At 39.4% G+C, this 22,711-nt stretch overlaps 2 protein-coding genes, 1 long non-coding RNA gene and 6 other non-coding genes across 9 annotated transcripts; 8 read left to right on the forward strand and 1 right to left on the reverse strand.

Annotated features, from left to right (window-relative positions):
- The first annotated feature begins 1,253 nt into the window (after positions 1-1,253).
- On the forward strand, positions 1,254-4,065 carry LOC133019436 (uncharacterized). The gene is made up of 8 exons (XR_009682876.1): positions 1,254-1,462; positions 1,974-2,048; positions 2,240-2,339; positions 2,535-2,612; positions 3,098-3,147; positions 3,344-3,420; positions 3,646-3,724; positions 3,963-4,065. It is a non-coding gene; the product is annotated as an uncharacterized LOC133019436 (long non-coding RNA).
- LOC133020041 (small nucleolar RNA SNORD49) lies at positions 2,085-2,156 on the forward strand. The gene has a single exon (XR_009682914.1). It is a non-coding gene; the product is annotated as a small nucleolar RNA SNORD49 (small nucleolar RNA).
- On the forward strand, positions 2,383-2,456 carry LOC133020037 (small nucleolar RNA SNORD65). The gene has a single exon (XR_009682911.1). It is a non-coding gene; the product is annotated as a small nucleolar RNA SNORD65 (small nucleolar RNA).
- On the forward strand, positions 2,948-3,027 carry LOC133020029 (small nucleolar RNA SNORD49). Its single transcript, XR_009682904.1, has one exon. It is a non-coding gene; the product is annotated as a small nucleolar RNA SNORD49 (small nucleolar RNA).
- On the forward strand, positions 3,192-3,265 carry LOC133020033 (small nucleolar RNA SNORD65). The gene has a single exon (XR_009682908.1). It is a non-coding gene; the product is annotated as a small nucleolar RNA SNORD65 (small nucleolar RNA).
- On the forward strand, positions 3,503-3,575 carry LOC133020036 (small nucleolar RNA SNORD65). The gene has a single exon (XR_009682910.1). It is a non-coding gene; the product is annotated as a small nucleolar RNA SNORD65 (small nucleolar RNA).
- Positions 3,806-3,879, forward strand: LOC133020035 (small nucleolar RNA SNORD65). The gene has a single exon (XR_009682909.1). It is a non-coding gene; the product is annotated as a small nucleolar RNA SNORD65 (small nucleolar RNA).
- A 2,819-nt stretch (positions 4,066-6,884) lies between the features above and the next one.
- LOC133019800 (calpain-1 catalytic subunit-like) lies at positions 6,885-14,142 on the forward strand. Its single transcript, XM_061086371.1, has 18 exons — positions 6,885-7,106; positions 7,246-7,333; positions 7,425-7,540; positions 7,621-7,754; positions 7,876-8,065; positions 8,138-8,212; positions 8,338-8,423; positions 8,570-8,632; positions 9,601-9,758; positions 9,866-10,023; positions 10,161-10,172; positions 10,286-10,485; positions 10,592-10,660; positions 10,751-10,820; positions 12,630-12,807; positions 12,930-13,043; positions 13,277-13,327; positions 14,114-14,142. The coding sequence occupies exons 1-18, from the start codon at positions 6,885-6,887 to the stop codon at positions 14,140-14,142; spliced, it is 2,013 nt and encodes a 670-aa protein (XP_060942354.1).
- Positions 14,143-14,265: 123 nt separating this feature from the next.
- nsrp1 (nuclear speckle splicing regulatory protein 1) lies at positions 14,266-18,961 on the reverse strand. Its single transcript, XM_061085660.1, has 7 exons — positions 18,924-18,961; positions 17,185-17,275; positions 16,928-16,984; positions 16,695-16,823; positions 16,310-16,517; positions 16,025-16,127; positions 14,266-15,926 (listed from the first exon to the last, which is right to left on the reverse strand). Exons 1-7 carry the CDS (start codon positions 18,941-18,943, stop codon positions 15,143-15,145), a joined length of 1,392 nt encoding a protein of 463 aa, XP_060941643.1. The 5' UTR covers positions 18,944-18,961; the 3' UTR covers positions 14,266-15,142.
- Positions 18,962-22,711: the final 3,750 nt, after the last annotated feature.

The raw sequence follows: 22,711 nt of genomic DNA on the forward strand, positions 1-22,711 counted from the left end.
TTCTGCAATATGACAACGACCCCAAACACACAACCAGTGACACAATGAACTGTCAGTGTCCAGAGGAACCGACTCAAACAACCGACTCACCGAGTAAAGAACCTGAGGAGAACTAGTCATCATAATAAATTAGTATTTGAGAAAGTTCAGTAACTTTACCTGAAAGTGCAGGATGGTAAAACGCTGAAGAGGAAAGAATATGTTGTGTGTCTGCAGATGTGAAATCCAACGAAACAAATCCAGAGCTCGTCCCTCCGGTCAGAGACAGTTAATGACACTCACCATGTAATTAGTGAGGGAAGCAGAGAGAACCCAGGCCAACAGCGCCACCCTGCGGCCAAGGAATATTTCCACACAACGTTCTGATGAGTGAAGCTTCCTTTGCAAAACTATACATATTAATAATTTAATATAATATAAGACAGTAGATCAACTCTGGTATATTTATAAAAAAACATTGTGCTCATATTAATGTGCATTGTCCATTTTAAATAAATATATGTAATAATAATATAATATGAGTTTGAATTGTTCTAGTTTATTTAAAAACTGAGCTCAGTATTCGAGTGTTGTGTGTGTCAGGAAATTGTATAAAAACAAAATTAAAATACAGAACCTTGTGGCTGACCACTCCACTGTTATAATATTGTATTTTACAATTCAATGTAGATAGCCTGTTATATATTTGAGGACCAATGTCGTCTGTATGAATATGAGAATGAAAGAACAAGGAAATGTTTGGACAATCTGAAGTGGTACATAGCTGTTAATATTGAGGTGATATAATATATAGTAATTGTTGATTTTCAATCATGAATACTGACGTCTGTAAATACACACTTAAATATATTTCCCATATTATAACACTCATTCTTGCCAGAAGTGCCTTTTGAGTGCTTAATGCTTCATGTACTAATTACCAGATTAGTATATTACATAATTGTTGTCAGTGAAACATCTCAACTTGTTCTTTTACACTGTTATACAAGTGCTGATAATAGAGTCATGGTTTTAAATAAAAAATAATAGTAACCCCAAAATGATCTAAAATATGTATGTAACAGACATGTAAGCAATAAAATATAATTATAAGAAATTATAGAAATATGACATAAAGCCGTGCTGTTCACACTCCGGTGCAGCAGGTGGCGTCACGGCGCCATTTCCGTGGGTTTGTGACGTATGTTTTCCGCGACACTCAGACGGTATAAAAAGGCGCATCGACAGGTTTCTCTCTCTTTCCTTCCTCCATCTTCTCCTCAGACGTACAGCAACTCTGCGGGTTAATCTGAACTTTTCATTGAGTCCAGAAAATCCAAGTTTACTTTACTGTTCTCACGAAGAACAAGTGACTCTAAGTGTAGGTTTTATTCTCAGTAGAAACAGGAACTCAGGTTATTTCCCGCCAGGCCTCAGGCGGCCACGTGGAGAGGACGACCACGATGGAGACCAGAGAAAAGATGTGAGTTCTCTCTTTTATCTCTTTGTCTTCTGGTGTTTTACAATAAGGAATGATGCGTCACTTTCTTTATGAAGTCTGATTTCATCCTGCACTGCTTGATTATTGTGATACTTTAAATTGGATTCTTTATTGATCCCAAGGGAAGTTCCGGAATCTAGTAGCAAACAAAACAGTTAAACAAATGAAGCAGCATATTAATAAAAGGTCAAAGGAGTCAAGGAGATGTGATATAGAAGTTGCCACTGAACTACAACCTAGCTGTTAAGAAGTGTGCTAATGGAGATATTTGCAAAATATTGTAAGTATAAGGAGATCGAAAGACATTACACTGAGTTGTTTAAGATGCATATTAAACAGCGTGTACACTTGTATTTAAAGAGTGAGATTGGTCTTTGAGTGAAATAAACTACACGTCTACAACTATTGAGATGCAGACTTCAATTGTAGAAAGTTCAAATCCAGATTTCCTTTGTCTATTTAATCTCTAATCCTGAACATGTTTTTTCCTCAGGTGGAAGTCACGGTGGCAGCTTCCTGTGAGTTGCCCAACCCTCATGATGAAGTCCCATGATGTCTCCAGCAGGAGGTGAGAGACGTTCACACCTTGTCTCAGTGCAGCCGTGTCTGTGATGAAAACTGTGAATAGGAAGTGCCGTCCGATGCGACAACTGACGATGTTACTCAATCACTGTTCTGAGCCTGAAATGACAGAACTATTTAGAATTTCTCTTATAACATGGATGTCACCTAATTCTATTTAAATCTCTTAAAACCCAGATCAGAATGTGCCTCTTCAAGAGCCTGGAAGCTGAAGCTGAAAGCCGGAGCTTCCATACGACGTGAAGCCGGACGATGCTCCTGATGTTCGCAGCAGTGGGTACGTTTATTATTTTATATTAAATAAACGCTACAAACATCTGTTGTGATGAACCCCTAAACTGAAATAGCTGGAATTACCGTCAGACTGTCAGTGGTGATCATCGGTTTTCTGAACACAAAATGCAACAAAGGCAAAGTGTCTCAACTGGACTTGATGTTCGAGTTCTTAACCATGTTTGTTTGTTTTCTTCAGGTTGGTTGCTGTCCTGAAAGATTCACTGGAAAGGAATTCATCCAGAGATGTGGATCTGCGCCATCACCTTGAGATACTGTAAGTTAATTTAGTTTTTAATCCCCATTAAAAATGTATGCAGAGAAGCCTTATAAGCTCATGGTTGTACAGTGAAAATGTTTAAACAGCTAGACTCCATTTTAAGATTTTCAAACTGACTCCACAAAGGCTGATTGTAACACTTAAGTCTTTTCACAGCTGACATGAATCTTTCAATACATCCAAGTAAATCAAACTCCACTTGACCTGTGGCGATAATATCCTCAACTTGTTGCAGTTGATTAATCAGTTACTGGTAAATTAGTTCATACCCCAAGAACAAGTGGCTTGACTCGTGTTGTACAATAGTGAGTTGCTTAAAAGGCTAATTTGCTCTCTGTGATGAAATCCTGGAATAGGAAGTTCTGTTGTATGTGAGAACTGATGATTTTTATTTGTATCCACTTTTCTGAGTCTTAAAAGCTGTTTGTTTAAAAAGATTGTGTTTTGAAAGTGTTTGTTCTAATTTCATGTTTTTATTACAGTAGTCGTCTCCTCGACCTGATCCTGACGTCTGCCATGCAGTGACTGACAGGTACATCCTCTTTAAAGCTTTATTGCATGATAGGCAGACTAGTGTTGTGATGAACCCTTAAACTGAAATAGCTGGAATTACCGTCAGATTGTTAGTGGTGATCATCGGTTTTCTGAACACAAAATGCAACAAATGCACCTTGTCTCCACTGGACTTGGTGTTCTAGTTCTGAACCGTTTTGGTTTTTCTTCTTCAGGTTTGGTTGGTGTCCTGAAAGATTCCCTGCAAAGGAATTCATCTAAAGGTCCATCTGCCCCATCACCTTGAGATACTGTAAGTATATTTAGATTTTTGTTGTGCAAATTAAACGGGTACATCCTATTTAAAGCTTTATTACATTATAGGCTGACTAGTGTTGTGATGAACCTTAAACTGAAATAGCTGGAATTACCGTCAGACTGTCAGTGGTGATCATCGGTTTTCTGAACACAAAATGCATCAATGGCAACGTGTCTCAACTTGATGTTCGAGTTCTTAACCATTTTGGTTTTTCTTCAGGTTTAGTTGGTGTCCTGAAAGATTCCCTGGAAAAGGATTGATCCGAAAGAGTGGACCTTCTCCATCACCTTGAGATCTTGTAAGTATATTATATTTTTTTGTATGCAAATTAAACAGGTACAGCCCATTTAAAGCTCCATACATGAAAGGCTGACTAGTGTTGTGATGAACCTTTAAACTGAAATAGCTGGAATTACCGTCAGATTGTCAGTGGTGATCATCGGTTTTCTGAACACTAGATGTGACTGCAGATTAACAGTTAAACACAGAATACATTTTATACACTTCTCTAATTGGAATCTTTTTTTCTTCTGCAGATCACAGGAATCATGGAAACTTGGCTGAAGATGAATGTCATTGTGTTTGTTCAAATGTATTTCACTCTTAAAAAGTGCTTTTATTAAAAAACTTGTATCAAAATGGCCTGAATTGTATATTTATCCACTATATTACACATGATATTTACTCGTCTCCACATACTGCAGCTCCCAGTCATGCCAGTTTCACCAAGAGCACCTCAGTCCTTAAATTGACTAAACGCACTGGTCCTTATCACCAGACTCAACTTGCGTTGGTGTTAATTGGGGAAAAAATCTAACAATTCCAACTAAACCAAAGGTCTCTTCAGGCTGAGAATAATGATTTAATCTAATTTGATGAAACTCTTTGTACCTCCCACTTGTGTAATCAGTGTTTTTGAATAAAAATAATCAAATGTCCCTAGTTTACATGTTACATTTAAAATTCACATCACAACCCTCTGCCCAATTTGTTTCCCTTTTGACTCCTGCCATTGTATCCTAAAGAGACACCATATTAAGTTCATAATTGATGTATTGGAATCACAAACATTCAATTCAAAATCTATCACACCCAAAGCTATGGTGTCTTAATGTGTGACATGAGTCAAGTTGTATTGACAGCTTGTTCCTGAGACCTGTAAACGTTACACCTATGGAAAAACAATTTGCATGTAAATGTGTTATAACTGGCGCCTCACCTATAGCAGCTCGATGTAATAACTGGGATGCTTCTGAACGACACCTGTCATTTACACCGACTGAGGGAGGTCGTTTAAATGCCTCTGTGGTGAAACATCTGTACTGACAGTAAACATGTTGACTTGTAACAATTGTTTCGGGTTTATCAGAAAAGCACACTGTCTTGATCCACCAGGCTGACAAGTGTGTGCTGAAATCTTAAAAAGTGATTGGTGTTGACCACAGCATATATATGCTATGCACAAAGGGTTAACCACACAGCGTTTCATTAAAGATGTATTGAATCAAATCGGTAGTCTGAAAAGTGACATGACGAACCCTTTTTGCACTTGCGTTTCTTAACTTTAACATGGCTTGACCACAAATAAAATTATTTTATTTAGTTAAGCAGATATTTTACAAGTCCTTTAGAAATATTACAAAAAAATCCTCACAAACAAATGTTTCAGATGTTTTATGGGTCTTCTCTTTTAATTGTTTCATTTATAAATGATTTACTTGTGTGTCCAAATAAAGTCTGGATCTAGTGAATTGAAATGTCGTTTCATAAGGGGATTGTAAGCCTTAGTGTAATTACGCACTCGTGAGTGACATTGTATTTTCTACTAAATAAAGTGTGATCCAATACTATGGGAAGAATAAGATATGAACACGCTTTACATTTGTTTTTAGTTTACATCCTTAGATCACACAAAAAAACAACCTTTAGCATGAATTTAAGTTTTTCTTCCTAATTTGATCTCACATAATCACTCACAAGTAAAAGGTTGGTGTTCTTTAAGTCTTCTTACTCACATAAATTAAGAATTAAAGGAGTTGGAAAAAAATGTCAGCGTTTGGAAAACTTTTCCTGTTGAAACACCATCTTTCATATTTGACCACTGTCAATATAAGCTTCTGTTTGAACAATGCATGTTAAACAAGTCGGCCACAGAACATTTCACACAACTCTACCTGCAAATCAAATTGCTCTCTACAACAAGTGACACGTCATAATAGAGTCAGCCACATAGTATGGATCAGATGTTTATGTATTTTTCACTCATTCAGTCCTTTTTTACAAACACATTCTTGTGTCTTGTGTGTTTAGTGGGGCCTCTCAAATTGTCCCGGGGGCGTGTCTCACCTTTCACGAAGCCCTGAACTGGTAATATCTGCTTTTCCAGCAGAACCTGCACCAGTGGAGTGTTTGACTCATGCCGGTTCTCTGACTGATGTTTAAATTACAACAAAGAGCATCTGTGGACTGACCTGATGCCAAAACTCATAATTCGACAGCGGATTTCTTTAGTGTCATAATTCAACTTCCAAACATGACTCTCCTGTTTATCTTTTATCAAAATTAAGTGTAAGAGAAGAAAAGAAACACATTCATACAATGCAGCAAAAAAAAGTCAGGCAGCAAAAGTTGCCACTTAACAACAAATGATCACAAAAAAATGTTTTAATCCAACCTAATGATTTTTTTCAATTGCAGTTACAAATACAAACATTCAGCTACAGGATGTGCATGTTTGTTTTTTTTGTTTACATATAATTCAGTGTCATTTAACATTCAAAACGATTAAGCAATTGAATCATCCTGTAACATTTTTAATAAAAGTAATTTGCTGTATTTTTGTGGCAGTTACTTTGAATTCAAAACAACTAAAATATAATAATCCAGGCTTTCTTTTGTTTTGTTGGTTAAATTATTTCCCATCAGATGCTTCAGATTATGAAATTTGGGATTGAAAACTCATATACAGTCAAACCTGAGTTTTAAAATTTACATATGGATTTGAGTCCATTGAGACATGAAAAACAGGTTCATTCATGTTTTTGGCACTTAGAGTAAGTAGGGGGGGGGGGGCATTGTTTGAGTCTAATAGTTTTGAGAAGTACAAAGAACGTGAAATTCATGTAGACCTTTTCAACTGGCGTCTGTTGTTGTTGGCCGTCTGTCAACGTGTCTTTGCATGAGAACAAAATTACACACTCGTCCGGCGGCAGTTTTGGGGGCAGGTCTCATTCCAGGCTTGTGTAAGATGCAGTGAGAGACACAGTTTGCTGCAAGGACATCACTAGACACTCCCTACTTACCTGTCTCATGAGGAAGCAGCAGCCGGTTGCAGGCGTCCAACGGGTGGTTGTGTCCACTCAACCTCTGAGATACACTTTCAAATTCAACTCCAGATAGATGAAGGAGAAGGACGGTTTGTTTTGTCGGTCAGAGTTTTCCTGAAGCCTCTGGTCAGCATGCCTGAATGTGGAGCGTGCACCTCTATCATCAACCTGCGTTTTCAAGACGGCAGGGTGGGCAGCCCCTCCAACCCGGCAAAGTTCAATCATCAAGACTACGCACTGCTGAATGAGCAGCACCTCCGCAGTGGGACGCTGTTTGTGGACGACGCCTTCCCACCTAACAGCCGCTCTCTGGGGGGTCTGCCGAATCCTGGAGTGGAGTGGCTTCGACCAACTGTAAATAACTTTCAAATGTTTTTTCTCCCATATGTAAACCTGATGTAAATAGATCATATCCATGTTTATTTGTATTTCAATGCATTTCCTGTGTCTTCCTTGAGTTCATATGCCTGTCTGTATTTGCTGTCTTGTCCAGGAGCTCCTGAAAAGACAAAACAACAGCAGTGAGCCGACCTTCTTCCCCCAGGGAGCCTCCCGCTTTGACTTCGGTCAAGGCTACGTCAGTGAGCAAAGTTTTATGGTTTTCACTAGTAGTAGCTTGTGTAGGTGACAATGTGAACTGTGGAAAATCATTTTCTTTTCTTTATTCACCAGGTAACTGCTGGTTTCTGTCTGCACTTTCCTCACTGACCTTCAATCAACGCATGATAGCCAAAGTGGTGCCAATAGAGCAGTCCTTCGAGGGCCATGCAGGAATATTTCACTTCAGGGTAAGGACCTAAAGTGTTGTGATTGTATCAAAACTGTTGTGTTAAATGATTTCACTTCAGACATGTCCTCTCTGTGACAGTTCTGGAGGTACGGCAAGTGGGTCGATGTGGTCGTTGACGACCTTCTGCCCACAACAAACAACTTTTTACTCTCTGTGCATTGCAAAGGAGGAAATATTTTCTGGGTCCCCCTGCTGGAGAAAGCCTACGCCAAGTACGTAACAGACTCACTCACTCGGACGTTTAACCGTTTGTAAAGTCACAGTTTGGACACAAATACCAGAATCAAGACTTTGACTTCAGATTACAAACATACGTTTTTCCTTCTGCTTCAGAGTGTGCGGCTCATACGATGACATGAACTTCGGCTTGCCGTCAGAGGCCTTCAAGGATTTCAGCGGGGGGGTCTACAACACCTACAAACTCGGGGAGGCTCACGACAAAGACCACGATGAAGAGCTCTGGCTTACGCTCAGCAGAGCCACTAGGTGCAAGTCCATGATTTGCTGCACAACTCCAACAGGGGTAAGAACAGAAATCTGAGAAGACATTTAAATTAAAATCCCTCATTGTATTTAATGGTTTGGTTTATTTCAGGATAAGCAGGTGAACAGTGTAGGAGACAACGGACTGGTGATTGGACACTCCTATTCTCTCACAGGTGTCACTGAGGTAAACTGTGGAGCTGCAAACGAACATGTGTTCATTTATCACAACTAAGAAGGGTTACAGATTTTGTGAGTGATAACTTGGCACTGACTGAACATTTATCACCATATCTATAATTTCATCGGAAGGTCGACTGTTTGGGCTCCAAAGTGAAGCTGGTGCGCATCATGAACCCTTGGGGCGGACAAGAGTGGATGGGAAAGTGGGGTGCAAGGTACATCAATCCTAAATCCTCACACATTATTAAAGTCGTACACAGACAAACTCGCTGAGCACTACAACTGAGAACTGCTTTTATTTATTTGTTATTTATTTTGCCAAGAATTCATCTTCATCCATTTATTGTCCCCTTGTTCTCAGGTCAGATATGGGGAAATTGTTGAATACAGAAGATCAGGCAAAGCGCCACGATGGAGAGTTCTGGTAAATGGAACCAAATTCAAGTTTGTGTTTCGCACCAAAATACAATGAGTGTGTCTTCGTAGTCTCAGAAATTATTTTTAATTTGACACTATATGGACAAACGTATATTGGACACCAACACCTTACACCTACAAGAGCTTTTATGACATCGCATTCTAAATCCATAGGCATTAATATGGAGGTGGTCCTTTTTTTGCTATGACAGCTTCCACTCTTCTGTGAAGGCTTTCTACAAGATTTTGGAGTTTGTGTGTGGGAATTGTTGCCCATTCATCCAGAGGAGCTGTTTGTGAGGTCACACACTGATGTTGGACGAGAGGCCCTGGTTCGCCTTTTCCGTTGTTGCTCATCCCAAAGCACTGGGGCAGAATCATGCTTCCCCAAACTGTTCCCACAAAGTTGGAAGCATAAAATTGTCCAAAATGTCTTGTTAAGCGGAAGCATTAAGATTTCCCTTCACTGGAGCTAAGGGGCCTGGTCCAACCAATGGCTATGGAACTGAATGAAACGCCTGAATTTTCTATAATTTTGTCCATATAGTGTATAAACCCCAAACTGTTTGCAATTTCCAATCCCTCAATTTTGTAAAGATCTCCTTAAATTAAAAATACCTGTTTTTGGATTGGATTTATGACCCCTTGTCCTTTTTTGCACTGTATAGGAGCGGCGCCCATCAAGTTGTTGGAAGTAACTAAGTAACTTTTACTTAAAGTACATTTTAAATGAACTACTTTTTACTTTTACTTGAGAAGATTTTTAGATGGGTACTTTTACTTGTACTTAAGTAAAATTTCATCAAAGTAAAGGTACTTTTACTTGAGTACAATATGTCAGTACTTTTTACACCTCTGATTACTAGTACTAGTTTGTGTACATTTTTGAAAAGGAGACCTATTAATTACCTGACCTATTATTAAATTTCTCACCTCTTGTGTTTCTCTCGTCGTTCCTCTGTGTTGTCTTGTCAGGATGGAGTTGGAGGACTTCTGTCACAACTTCCTCCAGGTGTCCATGTGCTGTGAGAACCCCAACTTCATCGACGGGGACTTCAACTGCCAGTGGACGTGCATGACTTACGATGGCAGCTGGGTGGCAGGGGAGTCCGCAGGCGGCAGCATCGCTGACTGTGAGATCAATTCATTCTTTTAAGTCTTGAACCATGATCACAAGGTCAAGATGTTTGTTGTTTCTTCTTGTGCGTCTCTAAAAGATAAAACGTCTTATTACCTGCAGCTACCTTCGAGACAAATCCCCAGTATCGCATCCAGGTGTCTGTTATAGACGAGAAGGAGCCGGGAGATAAAAACATCTTGATTTCTCTGATGCAGAAACCTGAGATGATGAACCGCCTACAGGAACGCTTCTACCCAGCTGGACTGACCATCTTTAAGGTCGGCATTTTGTATTTTATCCATAAATATCAAATGCTACAAAATCCAGATATGGAGAAAAAAAACCACACCAGGCTAACAAAAACATTTTTTAATGATTTGAATAATGACACTTCTTCTCATTTCACATCTGACAGATTCCACCTGGGGTAAGTGCAAAAAAACACATATAATGCTCCACTTTTGCAAACACAACAATCCACATAAGTCACCTGAATATGCAACAACTTCATTACGTTAATTATGGTTCGTTAACTTTCAGACCCCAAAAGGACGTCTGGAGAATCCCTTCTTTGACGCAAATCCCCCTGAGAAGCAGAGCTCATACACCTATGAAAGGGAACTGATTGAGCTCCTCAGCCTGGAGCCCGGAGAGTACGTGATCATCCCCTCCACCAAGATACCCTACAGTACCGCAGACTTCGTTCTCACCGTCTACATCAAGGATAAGGCTAAGACCAGGTAAAGACACACCATGATATGTAACATTTCCCGTAAGTTTCAATAGAAACTTAATGAATGACGACCATTAAAAGATTGTTTTCAACACAATCTTCTCTGCTTCCAGTCCCCACGACGACCATGAACACGACAACTCAACTGATCCCGAGGAAATAAAGACTGTCGCTGTACATCAGTGGGACCAATTGTTTTTAGCCAGTTTGATGTCTGGTCCATGATCTCATCAATTTTAGACAATAACTCAGGTCAATGTCGTTATCTTTAGGAACTCTGACAAATGCATTGATGAGGACGCTGACATGGGGCCCACCAAGTTCAACCAATATGTTGATCAGGTATCATGTCTTTTCCTCCCCAATCTTCAATTTTCTTCCTTTTCTACCATCAGTCGTTCACAGTTGTTGATCTTTGTGTGTGTGTGTGTGTGTGTGTGTGATGTCAGAACGGTGACCTGATAGCCACGCTGTTCCAGAGGCTCCTTAATGATAACTACCATCATGGTGAGATGATGTATATCCTACATGCCGTCAAAACATTTCAAAAGTTAATCAAAGTTAAATTAGTTAATGCACTTCTGCATATTTTCATGTATTTGTACTTAAGTAGATTTACTCTTGGATACTTGTCACTTTTACTCCACATATATCGGCAAATACCTTTCTAATCCTTTAAGTACTTCACAATGCATTCATGTTCACATTGTTAAAAGTAACAATTACCAGAAGGGTAACGGTCTATGATAGAAATAAAACTACATTATCAGGACATGATGATCACATGGCTTTTCTTACCACAGCTATGCTGATGACACCCGACTAATCCTCTCTTTTCCCCAATCTGAAACACAGGGAACAGCTCGAATCTCTGCCTGTCTGACTGACATCTCTCTGGATATCTGCACCCCACTGGAAAATTAGCCTTGACAAGACTCTCCACCCACGACCTGACTATTAACTTTGACAACTCCATGTTAGCTCCCACCCAGACTGCTAGGAACCTGGGTCTGGCACTCGACAGTCAACTCTACCTTACTGCCAGCATCACTGCACCAACCTTGCATGTTCTACCAGTCTGTTGTTGCCAGCGTCCTTTTTTATGCTGTGGTGTGCTGGGGAGGCAGCATAAAGAAAAGGGGTGCGAGGCGACTGGATAGGCTGGTGAGGAAGGCGGGAGCTGTTGTTGGTTCTGAACTGGACGGCCTCACAACAGTGGCGGAGAGCAGGACCCTGAGTAGGTTGCGAACTATCTTAAACAACGAGCACCACCCACTACACAGAACTCTCATCGGACAGAGGAGCATATTCAGTGGCAGACTCCTGTCACTATCATGCTCATCGGACAGGCTGAGGAGGTCCTTCGTCCCCAGGGCCATTCAGCGTTATAACACCATGCTGAAAAGGAGGGGGGGGAGTGATCTTCCCTGCATGAGTCTACCTCAGTCTGCCCTCCCCTTCTCTCTACTCTCTACTCTCTACTCTTCTCCTCTCATCTCATTATTATATACCAACCCACTGTCCATCTCTTTACTGGCTTTCCCCCATGCACGGACTTTACCACTTCTTATTCTTATATATTTATATATTTATATATGTATATATTTTTGTTGTTTTTTATATATATATATATATATTTTTTTTATTTTATTTTACTTGCACAAGAACACTTCCCTACTGGACACTGACACAATCACATCATTGCATCCCATTCCTGTATCTGTATATATATTCTCCGTATGTGATTTATGTATGTATGTCAGTGAGGTGTTTTAAGTGTTAACTGTATAAGCTACTGGATGTTCTGAATTTCCCTCGGGATTAATAAAGTATTTATCTATCTATCTATCTATCTATCTATCTATCTATCTATCTATCTATCTATCTATCTATCTATCTATCTATCTATCTATCTATCTATCTATCTATCTATCTATCTATCTATCTATCTATCTATCTATCTATCTATCTATCTATCTATCTATCTATCTATCTATCTATCTATCTATCTATCTATCTATCTATCTATCTATCTATCTATCTATCTATCTATCTATCTATCTATCTATCTATCTATCTATCTATCTATCTATCTATCTAGATACATGCTTCAGGAGAACGTGTCCCCTTCTCACTCAGAAGGCGGCGCAGGTTCTGGTCCAGGCCCTGGTTATCTCACACCTAGACTTCTGCAACTCCCTCCTGGCTGGTCGGCCTGCTAGTGACCTCTGCAGCTCATCCAGAATGCAGCGAATCTTCAACTGCTTTAATTTGAATCAGACTGGATCCCTGTCTGACATTGAGCTCCATAAGGCTCTTGAGGCTGCAGGTGATGCTGTTAATCAATGCTGCTGTTAACCTCATTTAAATCTGTGCAAAATGAAGAGGGGGGACATGCATTATGTTTACAAGTGTAGAGTAATTGTCATGTTATCCTGGGGTCTGTTCCAGGGACGGATGTGAGCGAGTTCACCCGGAAGCAGGTGATGTTGCGTTACACAGAATCCATATCCACCTCCTTGAAGAACTTCATCGTTCTCATGATGCGTCTGGAAAATACATCAAGTGAGTGACGAGGCCTCCATCACTTTCCAAACCACACCATCCTGAGAAATCAGGCTTTTACTTGTTCAGAGCGAAGATGACAGTGGTGTGAAAGCACCGTGTCTTCAATGAATCTGTCGTCCTCATGATTTATGAATGATTTGAACATTACAGCACAGCGCTACAGTTCCCTGAGTGTTTCTCTTGTTCAAAATGTGTTTATTGTAATAAAGAATATTGGTTTTTATTTACAGAAGTTTATGAGGAGAAATCACAGGACAGCATGATCCACTTGACGTGGGAAGAAGGGGGTCTTTAACTGCCTTTCTGAAATATTCACCATGTTACACGTTAACACACGTCCTGTTTTTATATCATTTCCTGATGTAAAAGTGACAAAGCTGCAATAAAAAAAAACAAGTCCTGCACTTAAAGTGTTAATTTACTGAGGAAGTATCATTAGCAAATGTATGTAAAGTAACACCAATAAACATACTCATAATACGGTATTACATTATGGCTCCTATGAGTGTGTCTGTTACTGATGTAAGTAGCATCTTAGTGTAGTGGTAGATCATTGTGTAGCTGTTTGATCAGTTGATATTAACATATATTATCAATAAAAGCAAATGATCTGTGTGTAGAAAAATTAAACCTTAACAACTAAAGCTGTTGAATAAATGTAAAACTGCATTTGAAGTGGAGTGTAAAGATGACTGCTCCACTACAGCGAAGCCAGTGTCATGATCGGCACCTGGTGGTTGGCTACAATATAGGTTGTAAACCAGGTCTCTGGACATGATGGAAACATTTGAGATGCTTAGTGTCATTTTAGTGACATGTTCAAGTGCTTCCTAGTGAATTTAAATTAGTTAAGTCACAACCTCGCAGACTCTTTTTCCTCCATAATATTTTGGCTTCATTTCTGGACAGTGGTGGGACGTGGAGACAAGTCTTGTTATAAGAGGCAGAAAGTTTAAAAAGGAAATAACAGCACTGTTCTTTGTTACATTCCACTACCGCAGTGTGCGGCCCGTTCTCTGCAGAACTACATCATTAAAAACAGTTCAACAAACCTTATCTTTTGTTTCAGTGGTCCAACGTCTCCCTGTACAACTAGACCACAGGTCATCACAGAAGCAGAGGAAACCCACAGAACCTGTGACGCTGTAGAAAGTTCCTGTGATCGAATGATCCCTGTGGAAGAAGCCGTTACATTACAACTCACAAGAGGCAGCAGAAGAAGTGTGAAACAGAAATGATTTTATTATCACTCACCATGAATTAAATTACAAGAGGAAGATACAACACCTCAAAGCACAAAAGACAATGAACACAAGCACTGGTTGACATAACACAGTTGTGCTGCTGATACAAGTGTCTCTGTCAGAACTCATATTTACAAGTCAACATTGTTATTTTCACATTTACCACGTCTATAATGTACTGCCCTGTTCTCGATTAGCTCAGGGCTCGTTGGGTAAGATTCTGCTTTTTCTAGAAACTTATTTTTTGTGAAGGCCAGATGGTTTTTGCTGCTATACCTCTGTTGTCCATGGCTAATAAAACATCATAAGAAACACAGTGTCATTACTGTCACGCCTATAGACACTGTAGTTAATCTGGAGTTAGTTTCACATTCACTGTTCTGCTGCTGTATAAGCACAGATGAAGTAGTCGCAAACAAATGTCATCTTTAATCCCGTTGAAAGGGAGTTAACAGATTTTAACGGGCTCTTCCCTGACCCACACCACATCCTTCACCCACGTTTTGTGGAATTCTGTTACAACGTGTTTGTGTAATGTAGCTTACAATCAAACAAATATACCAACAAACAAACTAACACAACAACATAACCTCCCCTGCAGAGGTAACAATATATAAAAAGTTATGTTGGGGAACAGGTTGGGAATTTGAAAAGTTTTGTCGAAGAAAGAAATCTGATTTGAAGTGGATTTATTGAAGAAAAAACGAAAACACGAGTTGTATCCTCTTGAGTGAGATAGTTTGAGTGCCGATCAGGGATGTGTGTGTGTGTGTGTGTGTGTGTGTGTGTGTGTGTGTGTGTGTGTGTTTGCGTGTGTGTGTGTTTGCGTGTGTGTGGTGAGCTTCACAGCTCTCAGTCCTCCTCCTTCTCGATATAGCTCTTACAGGCCGAGCGTCCCATCTGTCGGGCCATGTACCGCTCTCTGGCTGAACTCAAAGTATGATCTGTGCTGCGCTTTGCAAACTTGCTCTCCTTTTCCTCTATTTCCTCTTTCACCTCTTTCTCCTTTACCTCTTCTCCTCCATCTTCTTCCTTCTTTTCTGGTTCCTTTTCTTCCTTCTTCACCGTCTTCTCCTTCTCTTGCTCCTTCCTTCTCTCCTTCTCCTGTTCCCGATCTTTGTCCTTCCGCTCATCCTCAGCTGGATTCCTCCTCTTCTCTCTGTCCCCATTCTTATCCCTCTCTCTGTCTTTTGGGCTCTTTGCCCTTTTCCCGTGCCTGTCTTCCCTCTCTGCATCCCCCCGGCCTCTACTTCTGTCATCCTCTCTTCCTCGTTCTCTGTCCTTTCTCCTATCCCTGTCGTCTCTTCTTCCTCCATGTCTGTCATCCCTCTCCTTTCCACGGTTCCTGTCTCTGTCTCTATCTCTGTCCCTCCCTCTGTCTTGATCTCTGTGACTCTTCTTGTGTCGGTCTCTTTCCCTCTCTTTTTCCTTCTCCTTATCTTCTCCACTTCCGGACGATGGCGACCTCTGTCTGTACTGGCGTTTGGGATGTGTAGAGCCGGCACCCAGCTTGCTAAACGCAGACTTCTGATCGTGTGCCTCCTCGCTGTCGCTGCATGAACTTGCGTTATTTTCATGGGATGTAGGTGAAGGAAGAGGTGAGGTCTTCTCTGTCTTTACCTTCACGGTTTGAGGTCTGTGGGAGCAGGAACAGAGCAACACAATTAAACCTCCAAATTTTAAATGTAAGTGTGATTTCGGAAGAGCGAGGAAAACGTGACTAATTTGACTGACTTGTTTGCAGAGCGATCTGGTATCTCCTCCTCTCCTACAGTCTGATTGAGCAGGTGTCGGTAGAAGCCAGTCAGGTCTCTCTGTTTCTTCACGTCCAAAGCAGCTGAGAGACCAAACACAATTCAAAGAAATTATTTACATAGCTTTGCATGAAGTCGTCCATTTCCACTCTCAGCAAGTCATAGTGTAGGTGCCTTGAGGGAGGAGACACTTTAATATACATAAAATATACTGTTTGAAATGTCACAATCAAAAAAGAATGCAATTTTAAAGTATCAGTCCAACCTTCTATCTGTGACTGTCTGTCCTCTCTCTCCTGTTCCTCCTTCTGCTCCAGCAGCTTTTGCTTGTAGGCGGAGGTCACGTAAGCGTCTTTATCTGAAAACTTCTCTCCCTCTGCCACTCTTTCTTTCTGGATCTTTCTCTCTTCCCTCCGTTCTTGGTCTTTCTTTCGCTCATCGACTGCTTTCAACAACTGGTGGATATACCTTGGCTGGTTGAAAGAAAAGAAAACTGTTCACATTCATGAGGAAGTGTCAGCTCACATTTTGAAAATTGTATTCAGCAATAAATGTCAGAAGTCAAAACAGTCTTTCTACGTGTTCGATATTTCCGAAATCTCACTTTTGACAAATGCAGCAATTCAAACGTTCAATTTATAGGAGATTACCTTTTTGTCAGCGCCTCCAAGAAGTTTTTTTGTGGTTTCGTTTCTCTGTTTTTGAATGTCATCGTAGACGCCATCGTAGTCGTACACGGTGCTGTCCTCTTCCAGGGCCTTCTGCATCTCCAACCGTGTCTACAGAGAGAGAAAGAGTCAGATAACGACCAGAAAATGAAAATTACAAAAGGAGGGACTGTCCTTGTTTGTCTTTAAGTTGTTTTTTTGATTCTTCCTCTCACCTGCTTCATCATCTTCTTTTTTATGGCTTCTCTCTTCAGACTCTCCCCAACTGATGTCTGAGGAACAAAAAATAACAAAAACAGAATTCAGTATATTTGGATTGACACCTGCAATAATGTCACCTCGATATTGTTCTTTCATTTCTTTTAAGAAAATCTATTTCTACGTCTGAGCTAAAACAGCGGAATTGCATGCAGCGATTGGCCAATGAGCAATTGCATTGTCCTGCTTATTACGAGTCCAGGAGTTTACCCACCTCGTCATCGGAGTCATCTCCAAACACTGAGGGTTTCTGCAGGGCTGCTGCCTTCAACCCTCCTTTCTTCTGGGACAAGATCAGCCCGTACCTGTGGACAGTCAGAAAACAAGGCTCATTAATCCCTGGTGTTCAAAATGGTTGGTGGATGATTCTGTGCCAGCATCCCGGCCTGATAATGGTGGTGTAATGGTGTGTGTCTGTTCTTCTCCATAACAATGAGTCGACATTTGAATGCCGCAGCCTATCTGAGTATTATTGCCCTTCAGTGACACAATTCACCATCTTCTTATGGTCACTTGCAACATGTTAAAGCTCTATGTCGCAGCACAGAAGTGTCAAACTGGTTCAATGAACATGAGAATGAGTTTTTTAGCGGCCTCCTCAGTAGGGATGGGGGGAAAATCGATTCAGTTACAAATCGCGACTCTTGTGAATGACGATTTTAAATCGCCATGCTGCCTCCCAAATAGATTTTTTAAAACATATTTATTGGTTTATATGGGGGGGCAACATCACCCCAGAGTATGTTGACCAGCTCTTGTTTTTGCACAAGAATCTAAACATACCCAAGCACTAGTTTTGCATCGCCTACATGCAAACTACAATAGCCTACTTTTTGTTTATTTCAAAGTTTATATTTTAAGTAAACTTTTATTCATTCTATTTAATTTACCTTTTATTTATTGTTTAAAAGTAGCCTAAGTGGCATACATTTCTTAATCTGTCAGTTTGTGTGCAGTTGACAGGGGCTATAGAATAATAGGGCACATTTTTATTTATTTTCTCCATTGGCTGCCCGGCAGTCATTAAGTTAATGTTAATATTTGAAATAAAAGTTGTAAAGCTCTAAGTGAATTTGACTGTTGTATTTGAAGGTATGATTCAACATTTTTCCATGGTCCAGTATTTAAAAAAAAAAAATAACCAAAAGAAATCCCAGGAAATCGTAAAATCACAATACATACAGAATCGCAATACATATCGTATCGCCACCTAAGTATCGTATCAGGAGGTCCCTGCCGATTCCCATCCCTACTCCTCAGTCACCAGTGAATCCAATGGGACACATTTAAGATGAGGTAGAACAGGAGAGTAGCAGCATGGAGGTGCATGAACCAGAATCTCAAAGGTGAACGTCTCCAACATGTTGCTGGAGCAAACTGAAGTCCTGGTAATCAGTATTAAATGTTGTTGCTGTTATAGAGAAATATCTGACTGTATATATTTCCATTTAACAGTTAAAGATTTCCCATATCATGGTTTTAAAGGACTCGAATGAGACGGGTGACTACCTGCAGACATTAGATAAGGAGCAACACTTCATGCACGAAAGACTGAATTAAAAACACCTACAAATTAAGAGAAATCTACCAAATTCACTGAATTCTGAAGCAGCAACGTTAACTTAATTAAAATGAATCATCTCCTGCTTGTCATCGGCAGAGAAAACATGCAGGAGATGGGAGGCAACCGCTGATAAATATAAATTAACGATAGTTTCTCTTAATGCATTTTACGAACTATGAGGGAATCTAGTAAATCGTTAGCTAGCTACAGAAGCAGCAATAGACGAAACAGCGGTTTAATCAACAACCCCCGAGCTTAAACACTTCCCCAGCCGCTAAACACATGGTTGAATTCAAGATGAGTTATTTCTAAATCATTAACCAAGCGACACAGTTGTTGATTTCTTGTCCCGGACTATCGCAAATCGAGTTAGCATGTTAGCAACTCACTGCTTCGTAGGCGCCGCCATCTTGCTCTGCTCACTGTGAGGCGGCAGCGGCAGATTCGACACGATATTTTCAATCAGGTCAAACGCGAGGAGTCCAGTTGGGGATGGATTCAAGCAGCAATTTAAATACATAAATAATAAACATAAAAAATACAACTAATAAATAATAATAAGAAAGAGACAACGACAACCCAAACAAAAAAAGGCAAAATCCAGATTCAATTATAATAATAATAATAATAATAATAATAATAATAATAATAATGATAGCAAAAATACAGTATCAAAATTAAATTAAAATTCTAGGGCTGCAAAGCAGCACTGGGCGGGCCCAAGCACATGCATTTTGAAGCGTTGCATGCGTTTTGCCTGAAAATAATAATAAAAACAAAGATTCCTTCAATATTTGACGGGCTCAGCATCAAAGGATTCATGGTCGATGTATGTACAGAACATCGTGTTTTAATAGCCATTTTGCGACGCCCATTGAAAATTTCTTCAGAATACGTAAATTTTCACCACTTTCTAACTTTCTGCAAATTTTGGTAAGAAGTTGAGCATGGTAAAGCCCTCAAAAAGCCAGTTCATTTGCCTGAATAATAATAATAATAATTATTATTATTATTATTTATACTTTGCAGCTTTAATACTTAACCTGGGGTCTCGGGGGGCACCGTTGAGCCATTTTGCCCATTCAAAATTCCTTCAGAATACGTACATTTTCACCACTTTCTAACTTTCTGTAAATTGCAAATTTTGATAAGAAGTTGAGCATGGTAAAGCCCTCAAAATGTCAATTCATTTGCCTGAATAATAATAATAATGAAAATTTAATGTATATCGAATTAAAGTTGTAAAACGAGGCTTACCTTCTTTTGGCAGTAGGTGATGCTATCACTATCGCTACAGACAGACTAATAGATCTGCTTAGGTCAAAAACACTTGTTTATCTTAGATCAAAGGAATACGTGATCATATTCAGTGGTAAAAGCAAACTGACAAGGAATTCTTTGCTTAATGAATCCTTTAAAGTGTTAATTTATATAAAGCCTGGCTGAAGTTGAGCATGGTAAAGCCCTTAAAAAGCCAATTCATTTGCCTGAATAATAATAATCCTTACAATTTCAATAGGGTCTAACCTGACCTTTGATCAGTGCTCGGGCCCTAATAAATAATCCTTACAATAACAATAGGGTCCTCCCTGACCTTTGATCAGTGCTCGGGCCCTAATTACACAACTGCCACACACATGCACCATGTTTACCCCACCGTAAACGTTTCTCCAGCTCCACATCATGAAATGCTAGGTTATAAAACTAAATTTAGAAGGTTTTGCAGATGATAATTCATTTCATCTCAGTTTTATACTTTAAAATTATTTTCCGTGACTGGGAACTATTTATAGTCTGAAACTGAAAGTAAAGTAATTGTTAAGATCTAGAAATTGTTATATGAAAACCATTATTTGGGGGATTTTCTCCAATTATGATCCTGTAAATACATAAATAATAAAAATAAATTACACAGCTGCCACATACATGCACCATGTTTATATGGTTTTCAGGTTTATTGTATTTTTTTTTCTTCACTAAGTATGGATTTGTCGGTCTGCTGCGAATGTGCGGACTGGTCTGAACAGTTAGACGTCTCTGACCACAGTGGACAAAATGGGATTTATAAGTGATTAGTGATTATTTTGTTTTCATAAATGAATAATAATAGTCATACAGTAATATGAAAACATTGAATATTATATCCCTGCGAATATCGTAAACGTTTCTCCAGCTCCACATCATGAAATGCTAGGTTATAAAACTAAATTTAGAATGTTTTGCATTTCATCTCAGTTTTATACTTTAAAATGATTCTCCGTGACTGGGAACTATTTATAGTCTGAAACTGAAAGTAAAGTAATTGTTAAGATCTAGAAATTGTTATATGAAAACCATTATTTGGGGGATGTTCTCCAATTATGATCCTGTAAATACATAAATAATAAAAATAAATTACACAGCTGCCACATACATGCACCATGTTTATATGGTTTTCAGGTTTATTGTATTTTTTTTTCTTCACTAAGTATGGATTTGTCGGTCTGCTGCGAATGTGCGGACTGGTCTGAACAGTTCGAAGTCTCTGACCACAATGGACAAAATGGGATTTATAAGTGATTAGTGATTATTTTGTTTTCATAAATGAATAATAATAGTCATACAGTAATATGAAAACATTGAATATTATATCCCTGCGAATATCGTAAACGTTTTTCCAGCTCCACATCATGAAATGCTAGGTTATAAAACTAAATTTAGAATGTTTTGCATTTCATCTCAGTTTTATACTTTAAAATGATTCTCCGTGACTGTGAACTATTTATATTCTGAAACTGAAAGTAAAGTAATTGTTAAGATCTAGAAATTGTTATATGAAAACCATTATTTGGGGGATTTTCTCCAATTATGATCCTGTAAATACATAAATAATAAAAAAAATTACACAGCTGCCACATACATGCACCATGTTCATATGGTTTTCAGGTTTATTGTATTTTTTTTTCTTCACTAAGTATGGTTTTGTCGGTCTGCTGCGAATGTGCGAACTGGTCTGAACAGTTAGACGTCTCTGACCAAATATGATCCTGAGAGGAAAATAATTGCTAAAATCTATACGGCTATCTCAGGTATGCCTTTGTTTTTATTTGATAGCAATATTTTGTTTGTTATTAGTGGCCCCCTACTATTTTATTTATATCTTGTGACACTTAAATACATAACACATTTCAGACAAACACACACACACACACACACACACACACACACACACACACACACACACACACACACACACACACACACACACACACACACACACACACACACACACACACACACACACACACAGTCACACAGTCACACAGTCACACACCGAGAGACGTATACACTTCACAACTCACATTTTCCAGTCCTGTGCATCCACTTCCTCTCTCAACCCACTGAGAGCATCCACCTTCAGGTCTTCGTTCTGCTATGAAACTTCTCGATGCACAGAAACTGACCATTTCTGCTCCTGTGACCACACATCAGCTTAACTACTACACAAAGGATACAGAGGCTATAATGGCTTTATTATTGAGAATATAGGAGGAAATGAAATGATGAGTGTATTTAACAGAAATTAAGGGAAATGGCTTGTGTCACTTGTTAGTTTCAATGTTGTTGTTGTTGTGATGTTGCTGCTCGGCTCTAAACCTGCGGTATGTCATTTTCTTATAATAAGATCAGGGAGCATGTGACTCACCTGTGATTAAGGCTGCAGCTCTGTATTTCCACTGACTATACTCTGCAGAACTCTAAATCCAAACACCATTATCTGTGTCGTAATCTCCATCTCATCTCCTCTCTGGCCTCTCTGTTAATCCCTTTGCTACAAACACAGCGACCAAAGCTGCCTGAATGATTGGATGGCCTGAGGGATGTGTGGATAAATGGATAGGTGGATAGGAGGAGTGACAGGGGCATGGATGATGTTATCGAACCTATGTAACTGTAAAGAAAAATGCGGAGGAACTAAACCAACCTTTGAATAACAGAGAGCTGCATCCTTCTTATATCTGTGCAGTTATAAAGTGATAAAACACAACAGTTGAATATTATCCAATAAAGTGAACATTTTGAATGATGATGTATTTTTCTGCTCCAAACTTTTGGATCTGCTCATATCTGTGATTCTTGGCATCTTCCTGTGATTATCAGTATTGTCTCTGTGTAGGAGACGGGGAAGAAGAAACCA

The sequence above is a fragment of the Limanda limanda genome, chromosome 14, assembly GCF_963576545.1.
Source record: "Limanda limanda chromosome 14, fLimLim1.1, whole genome shotgun sequence".
NCBI lineage: Eukaryota > Metazoa > Chordata > Actinopteri > Pleuronectiformes > Pleuronectidae > Limanda > Limanda limanda.

Coding starts and splice junctions, on each gene's coding strand:
- LOC133019800 (XM_061086371.1), top strand. CDS start 6,885: ATGCCTGAATGTGGAGCGTGCACCTCTATCATCAACCTGCGTTTTCAA. Junction 7,755..7,875: donor CTGGAGAAAGCCTACGCCAA/GTACGTAACAGA, acceptor CTTCTGCTTCAG/AGTGTGCGGCTCATACGATG. Junction 8,066..8,137: donor GCTGCACAACTCCAACAGGG/GTAAGAACAGAA, acceptor GGTTTATTTCAG/GATAAGCAGGTGAACAGTGT.
- nsrp1 (XM_061085660.1), bottom strand. CDS start 18,943: ATGGCGGCGCCTACGAAGCA. Junction 17,276..18,923: donor ATGGCGGCGCCTACGAAGCA/GTGAGTTGCTAA, acceptor GACTGTCCACAG/GTACGGGCTGATCTTGTCCC. Junction 16,824..16,927: donor AAAAGAAGATGATGAAGCAG/GTGAGAGGAAGA, acceptor CTCTCTCTGTAG/ACACGGTTGGAGATGCAGAA.